Source organism: Mauremys reevesii, linkage group 1, assembly GCF_016161935.1.
Source record: "Mauremys reevesii isolate NIE-2019 linkage group 1, ASM1616193v1, whole genome shotgun sequence".
NCBI lineage: Eukaryota > Metazoa > Chordata > Testudines > Geoemydidae > Mauremys > Mauremys reevesii.
The window spans coordinates 245,580,419-245,604,586 of NC_052623.1; the positions used below are offsets into that span (position 1 = coordinate 245,580,419).

The 24,168-nt window shown below is 41.9% G+C and overlaps 2 protein-coding genes across 15 annotated transcripts in view; one reads left to right on the forward strand and one right to left on the reverse strand.

Annotated features, from left to right (window-relative positions):
* PIK3C2G (phosphatidylinositol-4-phosphate 3-kinase catalytic subunit type 2 gamma) overlaps positions 1–10,185 on the reverse strand; it is a 370,973-nt gene extending 360,788 nt beyond the window's left edge. For 8 of the 14 annotated variants that reach the window (XM_039544562.1, XM_039544615.1, XM_039544605.1 and 5 more), the window contains exons 1-2: positions 8,124–8,316; positions 7,898–7,951 (exon numbers count right to left, since the gene is read on the reverse strand). The gene's annotated coding sequence lies outside the window, so the exon portion shown is untranslated. Of the gene's footprint in view, positions 1–3,041; positions 3,101–7,397; positions 7,451–7,897; positions 7,952–8,123; positions 8,317–8,775; positions 8,795–10,101 lie in introns of those variants that run through there. The other 6 variants (XM_039544583.1, XM_039544571.1, XM_039544579.1 and 3 more) reach the window with 5 other exon arrangements.
* Positions 10,186–20,775: 10,590 nt separating this feature from the next.
* LOC120373076 (golgin subfamily A member 3-like) lies at positions 20,776–23,509 on the forward strand. Its single transcript, XM_039490978.1, has 2 exons — positions 20,776–22,840; positions 23,496–23,509. Exons 1-2 carry the CDS (start codon positions 20,776–20,778, stop codon positions 23,507–23,509), a joined length of 2,079 nt encoding a protein of 692 aa, XP_039346912.1.
* The last annotated feature ends 659 nt before the right edge of the window (positions 23,510–24,168 follow it).

Genomic DNA, 24,168 nt, shown 5'->3' on the forward strand with positions numbered 1-24,168 from the left:
GTGACCAGACAACAAGTATGAAAAATCAGGACAGGAGGTGAGGGGTAATAGGCACCTATATAACACAAAGCCCCAAATATCGGGACTGACCCTATAAAATCAGGATATCTGGTCACCCTAGCTGCAAGACTACAATTTGAATGTGGACCCGTGGTTTTCGTTTAGCCCCATGTCTGCCTTTTGTTTTTTAACCCAGAAGGGCAACCTAAGTCAATGCTGACAGCTATATTCTGCTCTCACTTACATCTGACCAGCTCCCATTGAGTTTGCAGAGATTGTATGGACACAACTGTAGGCAGAATTCAGTCCTTGATGAATATGCATGCAGCACCTTTCGTTGGAGCTAATTGGACATACTTTGGAAGGCAGACATGGGTCCCAAGAATTCAACATAACTTCCCTGGACCTCAAACTATGGCTAAAACCCACCATACCCCATTTTTGTCCTGTGGAAACACAGACCTCTATCTTTCTGTTTTGGAAAGTCTTTTTGGCAAAAGTTTTTTTTCCTATTAAAAAACTACTCCATGCAAAATGTTACCCAAACTCACCTCTTGACCACATAATCATCTTTAAAATACTGATGTTTGATTAAATCACCACATCAATTGTCAAAAGCTTAAAAGGAAAAGATTCTCACTTATTGCTACTCTGGTAAGATCACAGCACACAATTGGGTCTTGGGTATTCATTATTCAGTCCCCTTCTCTCTTGTCTTTCTATCCTTCTCTTATCCATGCTTTCCTCCCTTTTCTTTCCTTGTGTTTTTTTACCAAGTCCATAGTTGATTTTCCTCTTAGCTCCTTGTCATGTGAAATATTGCTGGACTGACTTTTCCATGAAGTATGTGTGTTTTTTGGAGTGTTTTTAAAGCATTTTGGATAAGATGAGTGCTGCTGAATGATGTCAACCTCATGGCTGCGGAAATCAAGTTTACCCACAAAAGACATACTACATGGACACCAGCAGCGCAAGCTTTCTAAAAACTTGTTCTAAAAACATGTCCCAGACATGTCTTTCAACCTTTACCAAGAGGAACCTCCTCTACTGAGGAAATAATAATTCATGTTTCCATGACCAGTTATGTCTTAGTTTCTGAGGCAAGACTGCCAGCAAGATGACTATTAGCGCTAAAGAGTTTGTTTTTGTTTTGGCTATTTGCCTCCTGGGAACTGGAATAGGACTACTAACTCATTTCACACAGACCACTGAATAGCATCACTGCACAGTCCATTGCTCATGTAAGCAGAGTCAGGATGAGCTCTACCCTGACATCTGGTGGTAGATTATGGGGAGTGCGGAAAGAAGTTTCAAATATTCACATTAGCATTTCAGTTATTTGCATGGGCACTCCCACCCCACTTAGCATACCGCAAAGCAGCCTGGGATGGTTATTTTCACAGCTATGGGAGCCCCAATTTTGTTGTTGTTGGGGCAGGAGCAATAAAATGTTGTCATCCCGATTAAGTAAATGAGGAACTACAAAACTGCCTTATGATAGAGGGTTTCATTGTCAACTAAATAGCACTTGCTAGACAAGGGACATGGGTTCCAAAACCCAGTCGAGAGAGAGGCTGGGGACAGATATCTGTACTTGGTAGTGCAGGCTCCTTGTGTGAGCCAGAAGCACCAGTTCCACCTATGTCTCTCTCCACTGTGGAATGTCAGAGTTAATTTTTGATTCCCTTAAGAATCTAAATGCAGGTTACTGAGCTGAATTCACTGGTACTGGGGCTCCCCTACTAAGAGCTGAAATCACTGAAGAGCTGGACTTGCTGATCTGAGAGCACTGAGTACTGTGCTAATGAGTAGGGGACCCTGAAGCCATACTGTGGAGCAGAGCAGCTGGCAGAGCAGAGTGGAGCAGTTTGTGCAGCCACTGGGTGAGTGGAGCCAAGCAGCTCGCAAGGACAGCTGGAGTGGCTCACAGGACAGCTGGTGGACCAGAGCAGCTGACCGAGCGGAGCAGCCCACAGAGCAAGCGGAGCTGAGCTGTTTGCGGAGATGACTAGTGGAAGCAGAACCCCACGAAGAGGCAGGGCAGTTGGCCCCAAAACCACGTAAGGTGCCCCTTTCTATCCAGGCTGGGGAGGGGGACCTCTGCAGAGAGACTCTTGAGCTCTGGGGCTGCACTTACCTGAGACAGAGACTTTTGGATTGTGGGACTTTTGTGACTGTGGGTGATTTGGGGGTTGCTGGACTCAAGGGCCCCGAGAGAAGGACATGGTCCAATTTGCTGGAGTGGGTCTTTGCTCACGATTTGACCTATGAACTCTAGCTGAGGTATTTTCCCAATTTAACGCTTGTTGTTTGTCATGTAATTAAACCTTTTCTGCTACACCAAGACTCTGTGCTTGCAAGAGGGGAAGTATTGCCTCTTCGAGGCACCCAGGGATGAGTGTTAAATATGTTTCCAGTTAAATATTTTATATAAAATGCCAATCTGAGTTTTAAGATTTTTTTTTACATCAACCAGAAAATCGGTCATTTTGAAATACAAGCAACCGTGCAGACATTTATTTCAAAATGACCGATTTTCTGGTTGATGTAAAAAAAAAAATCTTAAAACTCAGATTGACATTTTATATAAAATATTTAACTGGAAACATATTTAAATTAGTGAAAATGAGTAAAATGCTGTTCCAAATGTGTGTGTGTAAAGAAATTGACTCAGCATTTGGGATCATTTCCAGTTCTAAAATTAAAAATTATATAGCTACTAATGTGTGTGCACCACTGTCCTCTACTGGACAGAACAAGAACTACTTGATTTTTTCTTAGGAACTTTATTGCTAACAGAAACTCTCCTTTGTATGAGCTTTTGTAACAAGAGGGTCTGTCCCTGTTGTTGCTATGATGTTCCAAACCTCATGACATGCATCACAGTGAGGACTATGAAGTCCTAAGAGAAGGAGCTATTACATTATGTTCAGCAACATGAAATGTTTTTAATAAAGCAAGTGAAGAAATTCACATCTTACAGAGTACTGCAAATACGCAGTTCAGTAATTGACATAAAATGTAAATAGCCTCTCGCTTACAGAGTGTGTGGTCTTTCTCAACTGCTTCTATATGAAATCAATCTGTCTTCTCAGCTTCGGAAGCTTAGCTCAGTCACTGGATGTGCACAGTTATGGAAAAACAGGGCATAAACAATTCTGGGTGACAGCCAATATCTAAATACGTTTGCTAAAGAAAAATTATTATGCTCAGCTATGGCTGCAGCTTGAATTTACTGGGTTCAAGTCAAGATACATAAAAGATACCATTGCTTTTCACCTGCTTCCCTCATCCCTCCCCTTCCACACTGTTTTTCACTAGTGTTTTCACTTCCACAACACTCTTCAACATGTTCACACTTTTCACCAGCCTGTTTAGTTGGAGATATCCCCTCACTATTTGAAGCAAGCTAATTTTCCAAAAAGAACCATTTATCCCAAACACACAGACCTATGTTACAGAACAGAGTGAAAATGATTTGATTGATTTTGCCTCTTTCTGCGCATAGTATATCTTGAAATGGATTGTGATCTCAGAGTTATTATATAAACTGTGTGGACTGATCCTAGGTATTTGATACCAGAATTCAAGCTGCATATTTGAGATTCAATTGGTCAGATAAATCATGAGGGTATTGTTTCCACTCCCTGATTAGATTAGCATGCAAATAGTGCGAGTGCAGAACCATTAACATACCAATGCAAAATTTAATTTCCTTGAATACATGTGTATTCAACTTTGAAATTTTCTTTTCATGAATATTTGTGCCAGTTAAATTCATTCACAGGTTAATGAAAGTCAAATGCTAGAAAAGTATAAGCACAGCTAATGCAAATTCTTTGAAACACTCAGGTGATCTTTAAAAATTTTGATTTTCATTATTTTTTGCCCAATTCTAATATTTAAACATTTAAACTCTCAACTTTCTGTTAACTGCAATGTATAGGCTGCAATCCTGCAAACACTTATGCATGCGCTTAATTTTACATACAGTAGTGGTCCTCCTGAAGTCAATGGGATCAATTACATATATAAATTTAAGCATGTACATAAATCTTTGCCAGATTGGAGCCTTAACATATATACCTTGCTTTTATTCTTTTTACTTCTCCTTCCATTTTTCCTTTCTTTCAAGGAAAAAGAGTTTTAGTGTCCATCTCCCTCCAGTCAGGTTCTCTTAAACGTTTCTGTTAGGAGGAAAGGCTATTTGTACTGGTCCATTTGACCAATTTGCATTTCAAATGTAAAGGAAACCCAAAACGAAGCTGAACACACAAGAACAGAAAAATCCTCAAAGAAAATGAGCTGAAAAAAATAGTTACAGTGCCCAGCTTCGGGTTTCCTTTGGATTTGGGGATATGGAAGGTAAACTCAGCAAGTTTAGATGTGTTATATGAAACAGAAACATGTATAATCCATTTTTTCCTCTGCACAGAGAGAAAAGTGCTGCTTTTGAGAAATGTGTTTAACTTGGAATTTGCCCCCTAACACAACTAACAGCGTTCAAAAGTCTGACGCACTCCTGAGAGGCATTTTCTGTTTACAAAAATAGTGGCTAAGGAAATGTGTCAAAGCATTTCATCAAGGTCTTTGTACATTAGGCAAGATCATCATCCTACAAGCAGATTATTTTCAAAAAGAAGAGAAAAATCACCATTAGAAATAGAAACCTGTGTGGAGGAAAGGGCATAAATATACTGAAAAAAATAATAGGCCAGTAATAGGAAAAAGTACTCATCTGGCTGATAGGATTAGCAATCAGAAAATGTGTAGCACTCTTATACTAAGACAAACAGGATCCATGTTTAATAAAAAAAAACTTCCTGATGGGACAGCATCCATGCTGAAATGGTATAAGCCAGAGACTTATAACTAGACCCAAGAAATCAAGTTGCTAAATACATTAGAACCTCGGAGATACAAATACCAGGGTAACAAACTAAGTGGTCAATCCCACATCTCATTTGGAACTGGAAGTACACAATCAGGCAACAGCAGAGAGAAAAAAAAGTATGATTGAACAAAATGGCAAGTAATGGGAAGTGCAAACGTGTCACACTTTCAATAGACACAAAGCTAGAAATATTAAAAAACCTCAACAATGTGTTAGCCTCAGCAACATAGCAGTAGAATATAGTATCCAGAAATCAACCATCACTGATATTCAGAAAAGCCAAGAAAAAATAAAGCAATTTGCAAAAGAAGCCCAAGACAGTGGAGCAGTAAAAAGCAGGTGTATTGTATGCAAAGCTGTTGCCACCGCTGATTTTGGTAAGGCAATGCATCTATGGTTTGTACAAGAGAGATCAAAAGGAACTCCTATAAGCGGTGTGTTGGTTACAGAAAAAGCAAAGTTAAAATCTTGAAAGATTTTTTTCAAGTCTACTTAGTTTATCCTGTAGTACTTAAGCAGGAAAGTTAAGTTTGGATATATCTAGATATATAGATATTTTAATTGTCATTATAAAGACTAGTGCCAGTATGTCTTGCTGCAGCATTTTTCTTAGTGCTATTTGAAAGGACATTTAAATCAGTGGGTTTTTGTATTGGCATTTTTCCCCCATGAATAATTAACATTAAAAAAGAAGCAAAAGAAAACTTAAAATTGAAATACAGTACTGTGTTAAGTGTAAACTACTAAAAAAAGAAAGGGAAAGATTAAAAAAGATTTGACAAGCTAAGGAAACTGTATCTGTCCTTGTTTCATTTAAATTAAGATGGTTAAGAGCCCCATTTTAATTCTGCAAAGTTTCAAAGTTGTATTAAGTCAATGTTCAGTTATAAACTTTTGAAAGAACAACCATAACGTTTTGTTCAGAGTTTTGAACATTTCAAAGTTATGAACAACGTCCATTCCCGAGGTGTTTGTAGCTGAGGTTCTACTGTAGCATAATTCAGAAAAATGCATATTTTATCTGAAAGTCCAATGCTTTCCTGTCACTAGATCTTTGTAATAAATCTAGAAACATCTCATTAGTACATGGCTGTCTTTAATCTGCACACCATGGCCACTTGGAACTTCTTGATGAGAGAAGGGATAGAACTCAGACTCTTGGGCTTCAAAAAGGGCGTTTAGTTAAAGGGTAATCTCTGTCAATTGTCAACACTGTAGTGTTTAAGACATGTTGTTGTAGAGTTCAAATTCCACACAGTAGAGAGCAATGATAGATATACTACCAGTCGTTTGATTAAAGTTTGTTTGCAGTGCTCTCCATGATTCATTGGAGTGGCAATACATTATAGAAATGTTTACATTTTACCTAAGCTTCTCAAAATGGAATCTCTGTATAAGTTTGAAAGTGTTGAGATAACTAAGACACTGAAAAAAAATGTCCCGTCCCCCCCGCTTTGGCTAATTACACTTCCCTGTTCTGGTCGGGTTTGGAACCAGAAATGAAAAAGTCCTGAGAAGAAGTCTGCTTTTACAGGACCACAGGCAGCTGTGCAGAACTGTGTCAGATGGACATCTGAATGTTTGATTGTTTATCAAGACCCAGCATGAACCATTTAAGGTTTGCCAATCACAAAAGCAATTACAATGTACTGTCTTAGTTAGTGGCCTATATGACACAGAGTCAGTCCAAACCCAGCTCCCAGTTACTAGGTAGATGCTTTTTGGAAAACAAAATTAAAATGCTTTCACAATTGAAATCTGTTGAATCCTTCTTTTCAAATGATGCTTAAGACTGACAGGTCTTTGAGAAAGATTTACCCTCTCACCCAAAGTCAGAGATAAGGCAAAATACCAGGATGGGGAACTTATATCACTGTTTCCTGTGCTGTAGCGTTTCTGTTGAAAGAGGACTACAATTCTGCACCCTTTAGTAGCATGAAACTTTCCCAGGGTACACAAAGTTTCCGTACAAAATACACACACAGCAACATCAATCAAGTACAGCTGGTAAAAATTCTGTGCATAAAAAAAAGTACGTGAGTGGGAGGGTTGGCCAAAAAAGGGTCAAATATGCCCCGAGTTGAAACTTTTCCACAAAATGTTCATTTGAAGTTCCACATCAAAATGTCCCTTTTTGCAAAATTTTTAACTTGGGTTATCACAAGCTCTCATTTACTGAGAAAGCGCACTCTCTTACCAGAAGACATGAGCTTTTCGTAAATGAAAACTGCAGTTTAGATTTAGAAAGAAAGGTCTATTTTGAACCCTGTAAGACAAACAACTGAATATTTCCACCCAATTATTTTGCTATTTTTTTTCAACTAACTCTGAAATTGCACTCTCTCTACCAGGGGCAAATGAGAGGACTTTTGTTTTCACAAAACCTCAAAGAAGTTTGATTTTACAACGCTAAATGCAATCAAATTTCGGTTGCCTTTTACTTAAGTAACTTATGTTTGAGGAGCAGCAGGTGTCTTCTAAAAAGTCTGTAATAAATGCCCACCACTAATTAGGAAGACCACTTTGGTTCACAATAGAAACAGAGGCTCAGTCTTCCTGTAAAAAGAGGGAGAACAGTCAAGGTTGCTTCAGCCTGTTAATTGACTCCAAGTAATTTGTTAGTGCTATTTCACCTGTGACAGTCACCAGAGACACCCAGGGTGAACTTAGGAGAGTGTTTTAAGAGCCACCAATCTACAAGCATAACATTTGCACCCACATTAGCCAAATCCAGTACAAGTCACCAAAAATGTTAATTTTGAGGGAACCTTTAAAGACAAGCTATTACAGAATTTTTTTCCTGCAACTGTTTAAACAAAGCCTTGTGGTTCAAACCAATCTGGTCCTACAAGATATAAATTATTTCCTTATCATGCTTTAAGAGCAACAGATTTTTACCACCACCACCACCTTTCCCATCCCATCCCATCCCACCCCACCCCACCGCCTGTCCCCCCTGCCCTTCCCCCATCATAATTAGGGATAAGCCACAGCAAAACTCACAGATCCCTTATGCTTTGGGGAAGAGTGGATCCAAATCATACACTTTAAGCTCATCTGTAAAATCAAACAAACAAATGATTTTTACATCTGCACAAAAATAGCTTTGCTCCAGCAACAGAAATATATGGTCCCTTAGCTGTGAGATATCAATAGATTTTAAGGCCAGAAGGGAGCATTGTGAGGCCCTAGTCTAACCTCCTGCATAACACATATCATAGAACCTTACCCAGTAATTTCTGCATCAAGCCAGTGACTTCTGTTTGAATTACTGCATATCTTTTAAAAACACATCCAGTCATACAAAACTCTCCTAAATTAAGGAAGTCCTCCTTATAATTGCTAGCAAACTATCTCTGCAGAGTTCTCTGGTTTTGCCTTGAGCTCCTGAATGAGCCACCAAGCCTTCCTAATTACTGCACCTAGTCACCTGTAGAGGGGTTGTTTGCAGAAGACAGGAGCAGGGAATTAACTCCTTGTCTGCCAGTGCTCAAGTACAGTGGGTCCATTGCTCCCTATCTCAGCAGTTTTCCACCATATAATTTGGTGCAGAGCAATGCATTAAAAAGGACTCATGGCTGTAGTATAGGCATTAATCATCATTCAGCTTGCTATACTTATGAAAATGTATAGGGTGATGTCTGTACTATAGGATATCCAACTTAATAAAATAGAGAAATATGAATCATTTATACTAGCAGACATACCTATTTCTTTTCCTAAACTACAGCAAAGAAAGGCTAGCAGCTTTCAAGAATTTAAACTGTCACAAAGATTAACTGGAACAAAACATGGTTGTGATTATCAAAACATTAATCAACTGGCCATCAAATGATTGTGTGGCCTTTGACACTTTCAGGAAAAATAAACTTCAGACACACCCTGTAAGATGGACAGCATGTGTCAACAGAACTGATGCAACAAACCCAAGTGGCTCCTGTATTGTGCTGAGCACACCCATATTCACTACATTGCAGAATTAGGCCCTTTATCACCATTTAAAAGGTGCTGCTACACCTATTAACTCTGGAGTTCAGCCTTCCTAATATTCCCACTTAATATGCTGTTACCACCATCCCTGGTCAATATTTTCTTCCATGTTGTTTTAGGGTACCACCATATTTTGATAGTGGAACAGCTAAGTTTAAATCACATAATACAAGATTAACATTCCTCTCCACAGAAATCTTTAGTAAAAGGCGAAAGATTTTAAAGCTATTCTAGATTTCATTAACATGCCAATGTTAAATACATGGGGCCCAATTCTCCATTCACTTATCATAATCACAGTCTGAATGTAATACTGCTGAAGTCAGTGGAATTACACCATTGTAAAATTGCTATATGTAAGAACTAAATCAGGCCTGTAGTTTAAAAATGCATTCTTAAAGCAATACATCATTTCTGATAGGAAATACTTTCACTGTCTGAATTCTAATTATTCTTTCATGGATTGATGGATTTTTTCTAAGTCTTTTATGGATGAATTGTTGCTTTTGGAATTAATCTAGCACAGTATGTTATAGTTTGGGGTTTGGTCATGTGCCAAACAATAAGCTGGATATATATCTCTCTCTCAATACATGGCAGTAATTCCCTTCAACACTAATTAGAGGGAGCCAGAAAGATAAATTGGGAGAAAAAAAAATAACCCTTGAAATGCTCTCTCAATGAACCATTATTTGATTGATGCCCATCTATTCTGAAGCCCTTGTGCAATTATAATAAAATAACAATTAATTTACACGTTTGTAAGTTCCTTTTATTTGAGGATCTCAGAGCACTACAAACACCCACAGTAAGTCTATAGTAGAGAGTAGACTAGAACTCAGATCTCTCTAGACGCCCACTAAAATTGAAACTGGTAACAGACAAACCACAGGAAATTTGCAGGACTGTGTAAACACCCAAGAGCTGACAGGCTGATCCAAAATTCTTCAGTTTAAAACAAATGCAAACTTGCACTGATTATCTATGGGTCAGGTTCTGCCACTCTTACCTCAGCTTAATGTAACTAAAAGTTACTCACAAAGTAAGATGTTACTCAGCTTGAGGTAAGCATGGCAAAATCTGACCTAAGAGATCAGGCTCTTATGAGATTTTTATTACTTCTTGCTTCCAGCTAGACTATAAATATTAGCTTTCCTATATTACAAACACTTAACCCATCTATTCACTTCCAATGGGACTTTTCATTAAGCACAAACCTAAGTGTTTGCAGAATCTGGGGGCTCAGGACAGCAGCCTCTCCCATGGTGTTTCAGCATTTCACTGTTGAACCAAAAGTGCAAACCAAACCCAAATCAGGGTGTTTTAAAGTTAATGTAGCTTCTTCCAGTATTCAGGAAGGTTTACGTTTGGGTTTGAGTTTTAAGCAAAGCCACAGTACACAACAATGACAACAACTGTCTTTTCTCAAACTAATAACTTAATATTTTATCCTATTCAAAGATAACCATGGTTATTTGACATTTCAGTCTTTGGGAATTTCAGGTAGAGTGCAAGAGTAAAGGCTAATAATTGGCCTTTACTTTAGAAATATAAAACTTGCCAGGGGAAATACTGGCCCTATTGAAACCAATAGTAGGTTTGTCATTGACATCACTGAGGCAAGAAGTTCACTCTCCCTTGTTTAGCATAATGAGCCAGATGCACTAGGTATGTGCATCATTACTCTCTATTGGATGGAATCAGAAATGCTCTGCTGTGTTGTTGTTGATGGTAGTAGACCATCAAGATGGTGGCTTCTCACTTGATTGCTAATTATGCCTTTATGTTTATATAATATTTAAGTATAAGCCATTTATAAGTGTGCTCTTTTTTAACTAGATTATATGACTATCTCTGACACAAGTACTGCATTAGATTGCAGTTTTAATTTAATATAACATTATAATCGAGAATTTAGTGATTTTATACTAAATATAGGCCAAATTTTATTTTCAGTTACACCAACATAAAGTGGGAGTAGCTCCTCTGAAACTCGTGGAATTACTTTTGATTAATAATAGTGTCACAAAGCAGAATTTGGTCCATTATCATTAATTTGTACTTCAGGTTTCTTGCCTGGAATACACTATCAGGATGGCAGCTTTTTTACATTAACGATAACGTTTTCAAAAGCACCTAAGTCACTTAGGAGCATAACTGTCATTTTCAAAAATCAATGGAATTTAAGATACTAATTGCCTAAAAACCAAATTTACAATGGTATAGAGATGCCTATCTGCATCTTTATACACCTAAATACCTTTGTAAATTTGGCCTTATGACATTTTTGAAAATGAACCTTAGGCTCCTAAGGCACTTTGGAATTTTTTTATCTTAAGTCAATGGATGAACTAAACAGAAGAATGATGTTTTAGTTTGTTATTTTATTACATCCATGGGACTGCACACATGATTAAGGGTTGGTGGAATTGGGCCTACTGGGAGGTAACATTCAATGATCCCAAAATGTACCAGGATGGGTGGACCATGGATATAGTCCAGCTTCTAATATAAAAAACTCAATGATCCTAAAAAGAGCTGTGTACTCCACATCTATGAAGAAAATTCTAGATGATCTGGTGGTTACTTCTGGCTGTAAACTCTATGAATTACTTTGAAAATCCCCTCATCAGAAACCTTGATTATCAGAATTTATTGAGTGTTCCCTCATGATATTTGGATAATCAAGGCTGTCCTAAATTACTGTACATTGACTTAATAAGGGCCTCACTGGCTGGTTTGGGGATAACATCCATTTGCCTCATTTGGGTCTTATCTGTAACAACACAACTAGAGCAAGAGCTTAAAATCAAAGAAAAAGAAGGAAAAAAATCAAAGGAAAAATATTGTCTTTCCAACCCTTTCTTTACAATGGAGGGGTGCAGAGGAATGCACTTAAACAATTTCAAAAACAGGCTCACAAGCACCATCACACGAATATACTACACAGAACAGTCAAGCAACAGAACATACTTTTAATCGTGTTTACCATAGAAACAGCAAAACAATGCTCGTTTTTTGGCAGGAATAGTCTAGCAATATGAAAAACGAGGACACCAAATATTCTCAGTCAAGGGCAGAAGAGTTTTTTCTTCTTTTTCTTTTTTCTTCATTTAAATGGTCTTGTGAACATTCAGCACAGAACCCGAGCCTGAGAAAGGTCAAGTCTGTTCTAAATGCAGAACCAGTGAAGTTCCAGCAGGGTTCAAAATTCCACATCCTCAGCTCTCCCACTCTCAATATAAATTCTGAAACTTTTAGATAAGCTCTTTGGAACTAAGGTTAATGCCCCTCTAGGTAAAAATAAACAGTAGGCGCCAACAATATTAAGTCAGATATGATTATTTGTCTAGATGTATTCTCGGTTCACTACTGCTTCTTCTGGACAAGAAGAAATTTTGCTCTTCTGAAGTTAAAACTGTTTAAAGAAGAAAATGTTTCATGGAGATTAACAGCCTTAGAAACACTTATATCCACAAATGGTTACATGTTTGCTATTTGATGTGTTTATCTTTGAATTTTCCAAAATATAGGAAGGGATTATTTTGTTTAACATTTAGCAAAAGCAAAATACTTCATGTCTCAAAAAACTGTTAGTGTATAAAAGAAATACATTTAGTAACCACGTTTAAATACAATAAAAGAGTAAATGTTATAAAGTTTCATGATTCATGACACTAAACAGATTAATATGTGGGACAATTAAGTGCATTATGGGGCCCTTCACTGAGCATCCAGCACTGGCCATTATCACAGATGTTCTTTCTGAATAGATATCTATGTTGTTCATACGACAATATTTTTGGTTGCATCTATAATATGATAATATTAAGCAATTTAGGCGTGGGAATGAGGGATATATAATCTATAAAGTGAATGTACCTTGTTGGGATTTTGTGGTTCCCAATGAGTCTGATGCTGGGTAGAATCAAGGGACTTCGATTCAATGCGATTTGATTCAATGCGATACGATTCGATTCAATTCAACAAGGCTTTATTCAATATGTACAAAAGGACAGCCCCTAGTACAAAAATCAGGCAGAGTCCTTCCAGCAGGGAGCCCCTCCCCTTGCTATTTTATACCACATGGCACTTACATAACAAGTTACATAACAAGTTACATAACGTGAACCTCTAACCAATAAGAGTTAACCTTTCCATATATGGATTTGTTTATCACATGCTCATAGTTCTCCGTTCCACATGCTGAGCTCAGAATGTTCCTAGGGTGGCCTTCTCCCCCTGGCCTTCTCTAGAATGTTCCTAGGGTGGTGAGCCACAGCATGCTTCCCTATGCATAAGCACCCTGCAAACCACATTTTATCCACAATGAACACAAGCACACCCTTCAACCTCCAAAAGAAACCAAGAGAATTTAGGAATGCTCCCATTCACAGGCTGCTTCCAGGAATCACTGAGGAAGAATTCATGTTTTTCAAGGTTACAAGTAGGAGCGTGTAAGAAAGGGAAAGTTTTCTATGGAACTGTAAGCCTGACTATGTGCTGTAACAAGCTATAAGAACTCTTTTTTTAAAGCTGTATCTCTTAATGAAGAATTATAATCAGGGCTGAATTACCAAAAAAGGCACTATATGTCCATGCCTCAGCTTTCATTAAAAAAAAGAAAAGAAAAAAAAAGCAGCTTTTGAGACCTAATGTTTATAAAGAAAAGCTCAAATATGTGAAGAGAGCATAACCAATGCAGTGATGTATCCTGAGTCTGCAAACAGCCTGAAACACGAGCTCTGAGAGGTGTGAACGGCCCTATTAATCTCAGTCAGGTGTTAACTCCAAGACTACTGCTCTAGACCACATGCCAATACCACCCCAGTAGAGGACTGCATGTGTGACAGGAAGAGAAGAATGCAGCAGGCCCACACAGGCAGATACACCCTAGCTACTGTGGTAAGCATGGGACACATTCATTGTGCCTCCTCCTGAAGATACTGAGGTAAGAAAACCCCTGCTGTCCCAACACTGGTCTTTGATGCTGCCCCACCTTAAGGGACTGGATCTCCTGCCATTCCAAGTGGGCATTGGGCCATAATGTGAGGCCACTGAGACAAAGCCCTGGGATGTGTGGGAGTGAGGTTGTGTAATGACATGGAAAGGGCTCTTGATTGTATTAGTTTGTCCCTGATTATAATTAAATGAATTTTATTGTTTTAATATTTCTTCAAACAAAAGCTTAAAACTCTTCCTGTGTGTTACTACAGGCGGAGCAGGTAGCACCACCTACAGTTGAGATTGATGGACATTTACCATAATAAGGCCATTTCAGTTGTTTATAACTTTGCACCACTTAAAACATTTGGGCTGCCATTGTCCATACTGATGTCTGCCTCAGAAACTTTTAGAAATTTACGGCTAAAATGGTTCACCTGTTTCAGAGAACAAGATTAGGGAAAAATACCCCGTTTTGCCCATGTTAAAAAAAAAGTCAATTATTTTATGGAGAAATTCTAGCGCCATCATGCTTTGGACCAGGGATTTGAAATTTATCAGGAGGGTGGAGTTTGTGTCAGGAATATGCCTCTTGTCTCCCTTGTGAGGATCTGCCCAAACCTGGCCAAATTATTAGCCTTTGACAAATCACAGCTTGCACATGTTCAGTCAATGTTATACCCTCAATCGTAACACCCATCTGTTCAAAGAGAACATGGTTTATTCCAGGAGTTCAAACCTTTTTCTATAGGAGCTTCTTTTAGGCAGGGACCTCAGGACACAGAACAGGCTAGCCTCCTCTTATAGCAGCAGCACACACTCTAGACGGGGGTGTTGAGCTCATTTCATACAACAGGTCTGATCTGATACTCTGATACTTGGTACAGGCCACATTCAGCAAAAATTATTAAAATAGATCTCCATTAAGATAAACCATATTAGTAATTACTTACATTCACCCTCTGACTTATTTGAAACTTAGTTTTGTTTGACTTGCCAAGCTGGGGTATCTACTCTCCTCATCTGGACGTGCACCAGTTTCTATCAGACGTACACCTCTCCGATGCCTCTTAAACGGGACCAAGTGGTTCTACACCTGTATGTGAGGTTTTGTTGGATTGCTGCACCAGACTCTGGACTAGACTAGACTAGAGCACACCAATGTTGCACTCTAAGTACCTTTGTGTGGACCCTGCTGGTGCACACTAAACATTCCTCAGTGCACATTGATGTGGCCCTGCTTGAAACAGGACTACATCAGTGCACGCTAGCCTGGACTACACCGGTGAGTTAGAGTGCAACACACTGGTGTGCTCTGCAAATCATACCCCTGTAGTGCAGACTCTGGGGTCATGCCGACAAGTCTGTAGATTCATGCAAAGTCTGCAGGCTGAATGAAAGTGTTTCATGGGCAGGGGTGAAAGTAACTTAAAGAACTTACCAGTACTCAGGAGTCTTTAGGAAGGGGCAGGGTCTCAACTGGAAGAAGTGGGGCCTTTAAATCCCCAGGTGCTTGAAATCAGGATTTAAAGGACCCAGGGCTGGGGCTGTGGTAGCAGCAGCTTGGAGCCCCGGGCCCTTTAAATCACCCCCGGAGCTACCAGCTGCACAGGCGGCTGGGAGCCCCAGGGGTGATTTAAAGGGCCTGGGGCTGCAGCTGCCGTTACTGCAGTGGAGCCCTGGGCACTTTAAATCACCATCGGAGGAGGGGTCCCGATGCTGCCGCTATCCTGGGGGCCCAGCCTCTAGCAGAGTTTTAAAGAGCCCGGGGCTCTGCTGCAGTAGTGGCAGCCAGGAGCCCCTGGCCCTTTAAATCACTGCCAGAGCCATGCCGCTGCTACCCCAGGGCTCTGGCAGTGGGGCTCTGGTGATGATTTAAAGGGCCCCAGAGGGTAGCAGCAGTGGGAGCCCCAGGCCCTTTAAATCACTACCTAAGCCCCGCTGCTGGAGCCCTGGGGTAGCAGCAGCAGCCGGGGGCTTGGGTGGTGATTTAAAGGGCCCGGGGCTCTGGCTGCCACTACCGTCCTGGACCCTTTAAGTCGCCGCTGGAGCCCCACCGCCACTACCCCAGGGCTCTGGCAGGCTCCGGGGACAATTTAAAGGGCCTGGGGCAGTAGTGGCTACTGGAGCCCCAGACCCTTTAAATCGTCCCCGGAGCCCTGCTGCCGGAGCCCTGGGGAGGCAGCGGCAGGTTTTCGGTGGCTATTTTAAGAGCCAGGGTGGTAGCAGCTGGAGCCCCAGACCCTTTAAATCGCCGCCCAAGCCCTGCCACCGCTTCCCCAGGGCTCCGGCAGCAGAGCTCTGGCGGCAATTTAAAGGGCCCGGGGCTCCAGCTGCTACTGGGAGCCCCAGGCCCTTTAAATTGCTGCCAGAGGAAGCCGATCCTCCCTGGTAGGGCACAGCGGCTCTTGCCGGTACACCATACCGGGGCATACCGGCTTACTTTCATCTCTGTTCATGGGACAGATCCGGTCTGCAGGCCATACTTTTGATATCCGTGCTCTAGAGTCTAGAGTCTAGACTGTGCAGTAGCTCGCTCACTGTGCCACCACCCTATTCAGAAAGGGGCAGCTCCCATTTTTCTCAATACACAGAATAACAAATATTTAAATTATTACTAAATATAAACAGTATTAATCTATTTCTACTGCAGGGACTTCAAAATAAAGACTTATTAGAATTTGGCTGTTAAATTCTCTGAAGAGTCCATTCTCACTGGGCATGCTCCATCCCCTCACAGCTGCTAGTGCTGACCAAACTGTGACTGCACCGTCCCCACAGAGTGAATGAGTAAGCTCCTGCCTAAGGCTTCCAGGGCTGAGCCAGGGGTTTTCCTGCAGTTGGTTTTCCCAGCCACTGGGGGCCACTTTGGCACTAGAACGGACAGTGGGGGACAGTGTCTCACCTGTGCTCTCAATGCTCTTGCTGCAGGAGCCCAGGGAGAATGAAGGAGGAAGTTGCTTGATTTGAATGCAGATGGGTGAGGAATAGGGGTGAGGAAAAGAGATGCAGGGCAGGGGGGACAGAAGCCTGGAGAGGAAGGGAGTTGGGAGTATGAACTGGGGAGTAGATGGAGGACAAGACAGACAATGGCAACTGTGGGGAACTGGTATTTTGGCTACAACTACACACTTATAGGAAGTTGAATAATTATATGCTAGTTAAACATATCTGTGCAAGCAAAATAGTACAGAAACTATCTAAGAATTAGATCTTCATATATTACATTGGTGTTCTTCTCGGTCTTTTATTAAAGGACACTATAATTTCCAAATTAAGTAGCAACATCCGGACAAAAAGCAAGATGGATAAATACCTTCACATTCACTCTCAGATGTAACAATGGACAGAATCACTGGAGAGAAGCATACTCTGGTTCTGTTGCCTCTTCATAAAATTAAGAAACTTCTGCTTTTTGTCCTGTATGCTCAAACCATTTGGCTGGAATTCCGGTATTCAAGTTGCACAGTCATTGATCCAAAGAGGCATGATATGGATAAAAAGCAATTAAATGTTAGGATGTTTTTTAGAAAAGAAACTGATCTCAGTTAAACCAGTATAAATCAGGAGTAACTCCAGTAAAATCAATGGAATTATCTCAATGAAAACTGGTATGAGATCAGAATCTAGCCCTAAATGTCTATAACTCTTCTACATGGAAAAGATAATGAAATATCAAAATGTTGGAAAAGCATGAGGCAAATTTTGTTATATATTTTAATAGCAAGCTTTGGGATTAGAAATGCTGAGGTATAAAAAATTAAAATGCTTACTTTGTCTCCTTTGCATCTTGTGATCAACTTTTCAGTCATGAATTCTAAAGCTTCATGAAGGCACTGTAATTAGCACACTTCCTTCCCGTCTGGTACCATGCTGCTTTTTTAAAAGGGAAGTGCAAGCATTCTTCCACTTACAATTGAATGTAAATTGTATAATTTATTAATAATTTCAGTAGCACTTGATATTTATTTTAATTACTCTTTAAGTCAGACATGAACACTGGGGAGTAACAGCAGGACTTTGGAAGAAGAAAAAGATTAATTTTTTTTTAGCTTGAGTAGATTTTTAATGAAAATGTAAATAATTCAAATTTGAAAAAAGTCAGTTAAAATAAAGTTTGGCTGAAATGAAACAGTGTACACTGGAGGTTTTATAATAAAAAGTATAGTCCTGATTGTAACATGGCGCGAGGTAGAGAAATTAAAACAGTAAGCCCCACTCCATCGCATCCAACCTTAAAGCTGTGTAGGGGTTGCCTGGATCAGGAATCAGGGCATGGAGGGGAAGAACAGGGTCAGTCAGGCCACTGCTCCTCCATGCTGGGCCTAAGGGAAGGTATACACTGTGTCTGGCAATGGGCCAAAGCACTGAATTCTACACTTTCATCTTGTGCAACACAGGAGCTCAGGGGAAGCTGTGACTCGAGGTTGCCTGAGTTACAATTCATTTTTGGTGCTATTCCTGGACTGGCAGAGCCAGGCACCACTTCATACTCAGAGCTATGAGTAAGTCTTACTCTAACCCTAAGAACTTTGTACTGTATTGTAGGTGAGAAAAATACTGGGCCAGTCCCTGAGGGCAGGCTAATAATGAAGAACGTGCTCATGAGGGGTGTCTGTGCAAAGGTGGCTTGATGCTCTCATTGCTCCTGGTGTAGCTCCGTGCAGGGCTTCTACCTGCACCAAGTCAGAGCACCCTGTGATTTCTTTGTCTAGCGCAGGGGTAGGCAACCTATGGCACATGTGTCGAAGGTGGCACGCAAGCTGATTTTCAGTGGCGCTCACACTGCCTGGGTCCTGGCCACCGGTCCGGGGGACTCTGCATTTTAATTTAATTTTAAATTAAGCTTCTTAAAACATTTTAAAAACCATATTTACTTTACATACAACAATAGTTTAGTTACATATAATATAGACTTATAGAAAGAGACCTTCTAAAAATGTTTAAATGTATTGCTGGCACGCGAAACCTTAAATTAGAGTGAATAAATGAAGACTCGGCACAGCACTTCTGAAAGGTTGCCGACCCCTGCTCTAGCTTGACAACTTGTAGCTGAACTAGACCTTTTCTTCTGTCTGTAAAACACAAAGGTGTAAATAACTGAAACATGAACCCCACAGTTTTTCTTAAATGAACCCTAGGTATATCCCACACATATCTTAACCATCTGTGAAAAACTGTGGCTAAGGTGAGGATGCATAACAACCTTCTAAGCAACCTGGCCGGCACTGCATGCTCAAATCCTCTGATCCTTTAGCTCTCTGTCATACTGTGCAGCAGGATACTGTGCTCCGGTCTGGCTCTATTCATCTCACATCAAGTTGGTTGACACACAACTACATTCAACCATGCCCATCATAACTGGGCCAATTTGACCCACTCCAGTACCATGGCACGCCATTATTAAGCAAGATCACTTCCCCACACATCCGTCATGGGGATGCTTTGACAAGAATGGTTGAGAAGATCAGGGCAAACCTGAGCCTACCACTATATGCAGACCTCTTCAACCACCCAAAAGCATGCCTGTCATCAAGGCACCTGTTGCAGGCGCACTTGCCCTGCCCAGATTTCTCTGAAACATTGATTTGTTGTGAAGATTGGTCTGCAGGTAACATCCACAACCAGTCTCTTATAACTGACCCAACCACGTGTGAACCCAGATTTGATCTGCTGTACTGCTCATGGGCTCTGTTGAACCAATTTTGAATGGGCCACGGTCAATGTTCAGCCAGCCTTTACATCTGGGACCAACAAAATGATCCCACATATGGCTGTGGTCAAAGACAGACAACGTCACATCACTGACTGTGGGATTAGAATGTGAGATACTGAGCTGATTATGCTGGGAGTTGTGTGTGAAGGACTGGCCTTGGGCTTGTTCTCATTAGCTAGTTAATTGTAAATAGGATACAGGTGTGTAGGATAATTACCCTATGGGTTATAGCTGCAGCTGTGTTGATTTGATTAATCAATTAGCAATTGATTGTCTACCATATTGTATATAAGAGCATGCTGGGAAATGAATAAAGGGATATGCATACACACACACGCTGTCTCTCTCTGCTTGGGCTCTGTTCCTGCTCGAGTACGATGCAACAAATGGTGGAGAAAATGCGGGCAATAGTCTCGGTGGCCTGAGAAGAAGAAGAAGAAGAAGAAAAAAAAAAAAAAAAGGCGCACGGCTTTCACGAGCGAGCAGCTGCTGGAGCTGGAGAAGGAATTCCACTGCAAGAAGTACCTGAGCCTGACGGAGCGCTCACAGATCGCTCACGCCCTTAAGCTCAGCGAGGTACAGGTCAAGATCTGGTTCCAGAACCGCCGCGCCAAGTGGGAACGCATCAAAGCTGGCAACGTCAACAACCGCTCCGGTGAGCCCGTCCGCAACTCCAAGATCGTGGTGCCTATCCCAGTGCACGTCAACAGGTTCGCCGTGCGCAGCCAGCACCAGCAGATAGAGCAGGGCAGCCGGCCCTGAGCCCTGCCATACGCTCCGGGCTCCAGCTCAGAAACTCTGTGGGAGGAAAACGCCAAATGCCCCTGGCTGCAAACTAGCAGGCAGCGCTGCCGGGGCTCCGAGGCAGGGCTGCAGCGCAGGAGCCCGCAGGGCCGAGGAGGGTCATGAGAAGGGACCCGGGGACCGCGCAGCGCAGAGGGGGAGTCCCGCGCAGTGTAGAGGAGGAGCCCGGCGGACACCGCACAGAGGTTGGACACCCCGCGCAACCCAGAGCCGGGACACCGCGTGCCCCGCGCAGAGGCTGAACGCGCAGCGCAGAGGGGAAGCCGCAGGGCGTCCGAGCGAGCGGCTGGGAAGCCGCAGGGCGTCCGAAGAAAGGAGGCGTACCTGACAAGCGGCTGGGAGCCGCAGGATGTTCGAGCGAGCGGCTGGGAAGCCGTAGGGCGTCTGAAAAGGGAGGCACACCCGAACCCAGAGGTGAGCAGCTAATATGGGAACCGCTGCGTCAGCAGATCTGATACGCATCACGGAGCGGTGGGGAGAAAAGTTCCCCTCGTTATCCCGCCTGTTGCGGTGGGGACGAGGAAGGGGACTTTCCGTTCAACCAAGTACAATATTTGATAAAACTGTTTGGGAGCGGTTGGGCTGTGAGTTTTGGAAATTGGTGACTCAGGGCGATAAGGAGGCTTTCTCCCTGAGTCCAGTATGGCTCACCGCGCAGAGACGACTGGAGGAGTTTGAGGATGAGAGAGAACAACTGCAGAAAATGGCTGATTTTGCAGTAACACTGGAACAAGAACTGGAACAGGTTAAATTGATTCTGCATCAGCGAGATCTGCAGTTTGAATCTTCACAGCAAGAGCATTTAGTGCTCATGAAGCAGCTCACTTTAACCCAAGAATCATTACACACCAAAGAGCAATCCCTAAATGACCTACAGACTCAATATGATGAGCTGGTGGCCAGGTTAGAGGAATTCCAGGGTGATATTATTTCCAAGGAGGACACGATCCAATATTTGCAGAATGAGAAGATTGTCCTAGAGGTAGCTCTGCAGGCAGCAAAAGCAAGCAAAGAAGAACTTGATGAAGGAGCAAACTTCTTAGGTGAAAGTACTGAGGCAGAATCAGAAATCTTGGCACAATTGAGCCAGGTGGAAAATCTGCAACAGGAAACTGCCAGCCTGAAGAAACAGACCCAAAAAGTAAAGGAGCAGTTCCTACAGCAAAAGGTAATGGTGGAAGCTTATCGAAGAGATGCAAGTTCACAGGACCAGCTGATTAGTGAATTGAAATCTACAAAGAAGTGGCTGGATTTGGAAGTGAAAGAATTAAAACGGGAGCTACTGAAACTTCAAAGTGAAAAGCAGTCCATTGATGTTGAATGCTCAAGACTTCAGAAGGAAGTATCCCAGGTTCACCAGCAGATGGTGGAGTTAGAAAGCCACCTCCAGTCAGTACAAAAAGAACGGGATGACATGGAGATACAGCTACAGTCTTTGCAGATTGATAAAGAACAAATAACATCTCTTGCTGAGGTGAATGAGGTATTAAAACTACAGGTAGAACACATGCAAGAGGAAGCCAAAAAGGCCATCACTGAACAGAAACAAAAAATGAAGCGTCTGGGGTTAGATCTGATCAGTGCACAGAAAGAAATGAAGACAAAACATAAAGCCTATGAGAACGCAGTTGGCATTCTTAGTTGCCGGCTGCAGGAAGCCCTCATTGCAAAGGAATCTTCTGAACTGGAGCTGAGCAACCTAAAAGCACAAATCGCTGATGGAAGAAATAACCAGGCTTCCCATGAAAGGATTCAAGCTTTGGAGATAGAGCTGCAGGCTGTTAGCCACAGTAAGATGATGTTGGAGAAAGAGCTGCAAAAAGTAATTTCACTCACCAGCCAGGAGCTTGAGGAGTACAGGGAAAAAGTGATTGAACTTGAGGATGAGCTTCAGGAATCTAGAGGTTTCAGGAGGAAGATAAAACATTTAGAAGAAATAAACAAGAAGTTGGCCCTCGAACTGGAACATGAACGGGGGAAGCTCACTGGTCTTGGTCAGTCTAACACTGCTTTGCGAGAGCACAGCAACATCCCCGAAACAGTACTAGCAGAGAGAGAGGCAGACCTGGTGCAGCTGAATTTTCGGGTTCAAGCAGTCCTAAAGCGTAAAGAGAAGGAGGATCAGCAAATGAGGCAACTTATTCAAGCCTCACAGACTGCCTTAGAAAGAGAAAAGTCAAAAGTTAATAACCTTGGGGAGCAGGTTGCGGCAGCCAGGGTGGGTGCAGCACATGACCGTCGTCATTATAGAGCTGCTGTTCTTGAGCTAAGTGAAATTAAGAAAGAGCTACAAGCCAAAGAACTGCTTGTCCAAGCCCTTCAGGCTGAAGCAGACAAACTACAAGCTATTATTGAACGTGCTCACGCCTCTCTGAAGGCGCTCCTCTTAAGACAGAAAGGGGGGATTTGCAGTGAGCGGGCAGACGCCTTGGATAAGACGCCTGCCGCTCGGTTGCTGAAAGCTCTTTACGTGCTTAATTGGTTACATCTTGGTAAAAACAGCCAGGTGCCCCCCGCAATTAAACATGTCAGCGGGATGACTGGGGAAGAGCAGGGTGCGGCCCCCCGACCCTTGGTCAAATGGTTTGATTATCAGCAGCAAATATGGAAAGGACCAGTTGACTTGCTAACGTGGGGCAGGGGTTATGTGTGTGTTGCCACTGATGCGGGTCCCAGGTGGATGCCAGCGAGGTGGGTCCGGCCTTGGCTGCGTCCTCCAGAGCGACGGTAGGCAGATGTGGAGGAGCCTTACGAGACGCGCCCAGGCGCCGTGGAACCAGAGCCCATGGAGGAGAACTGTTTGTTAGCTCTGCCAGGACTTTTCCTGTTTGATCCTCCGTGAATGAGTTACTTGTTTGAAATGATTTTTGCTGTGCCTGAAAGAAATTGTGTTGGCTGTATAGCATTTAGTATTTATGTCTTGTGTTTTTGTTATGTTTCGTGTTGTCTGTTTTCTGGCCAGAATTGTTGTTGTGTTTTTATGTGGTTTGATGTGTCTAGGACCTCCCCCCACCCTCAGTGTCAGTTTGATCGCCTGACATCTGAGGGATACTCTGGTAACAGCACAAGTTGGTGTGCAACAGAGAGGGGGGAATCCTGCAGAATTTATATCATTTGTTTGTTGTGTTTTGTTTTTCTTTGTTATAGAATTTGAGTGTTGAAGCACCCTTCTGAATAGGGAACTTGAACTATTTTTTTAAGGTTGTCTAAGGTGCAAGGCAGAGTTTGGACCATTCTGTTTACTGTTCTGCACTACAAAATAGAGTAACTCTTGAAAACAGGTATAAAATTTTAATTTTGATTTGTGATAGGTTGTGGTGTTATGTTGTTATAAGTTGGAAATGTTTTGTGAATGTTTTTTATCCTCTTTTCCTTTCCCTTTTCTTTATTTTGAATAGAGGGGGGAGATGTGGGATTAGAATGTGAGATACTGAGCTGATTATGCTGGGAGTTGTGTGTGAAGGACTGGCCTTGGGCTTGTTCTCATTAGCTAGTTAATTGTAAATAGGATACAGGTGTGTAGGATAATTACCCTATGGGTTATAGCTGCAGCTGTGTTGATTTGATTAATCAATTAGCAATTGATTGTCTACCATATTGTATATAAGAGCATGCTGGGAAATGAATAAAGGGATATGCATACACACACACGCTGTCTCTCTCTGCTTGGGCTCTGTTCCTGCTCGAGTACGATGCAACAACTGACGACTCCTCTGTGGCCAGATTTGATGGTGTTCCGAGGGTTCTGCACTTCTCTGATGAGACTGCTGCAAACTGACTTAGCAGGCTCTGGCATCCGAAAAGAAGAATAATTAAAATA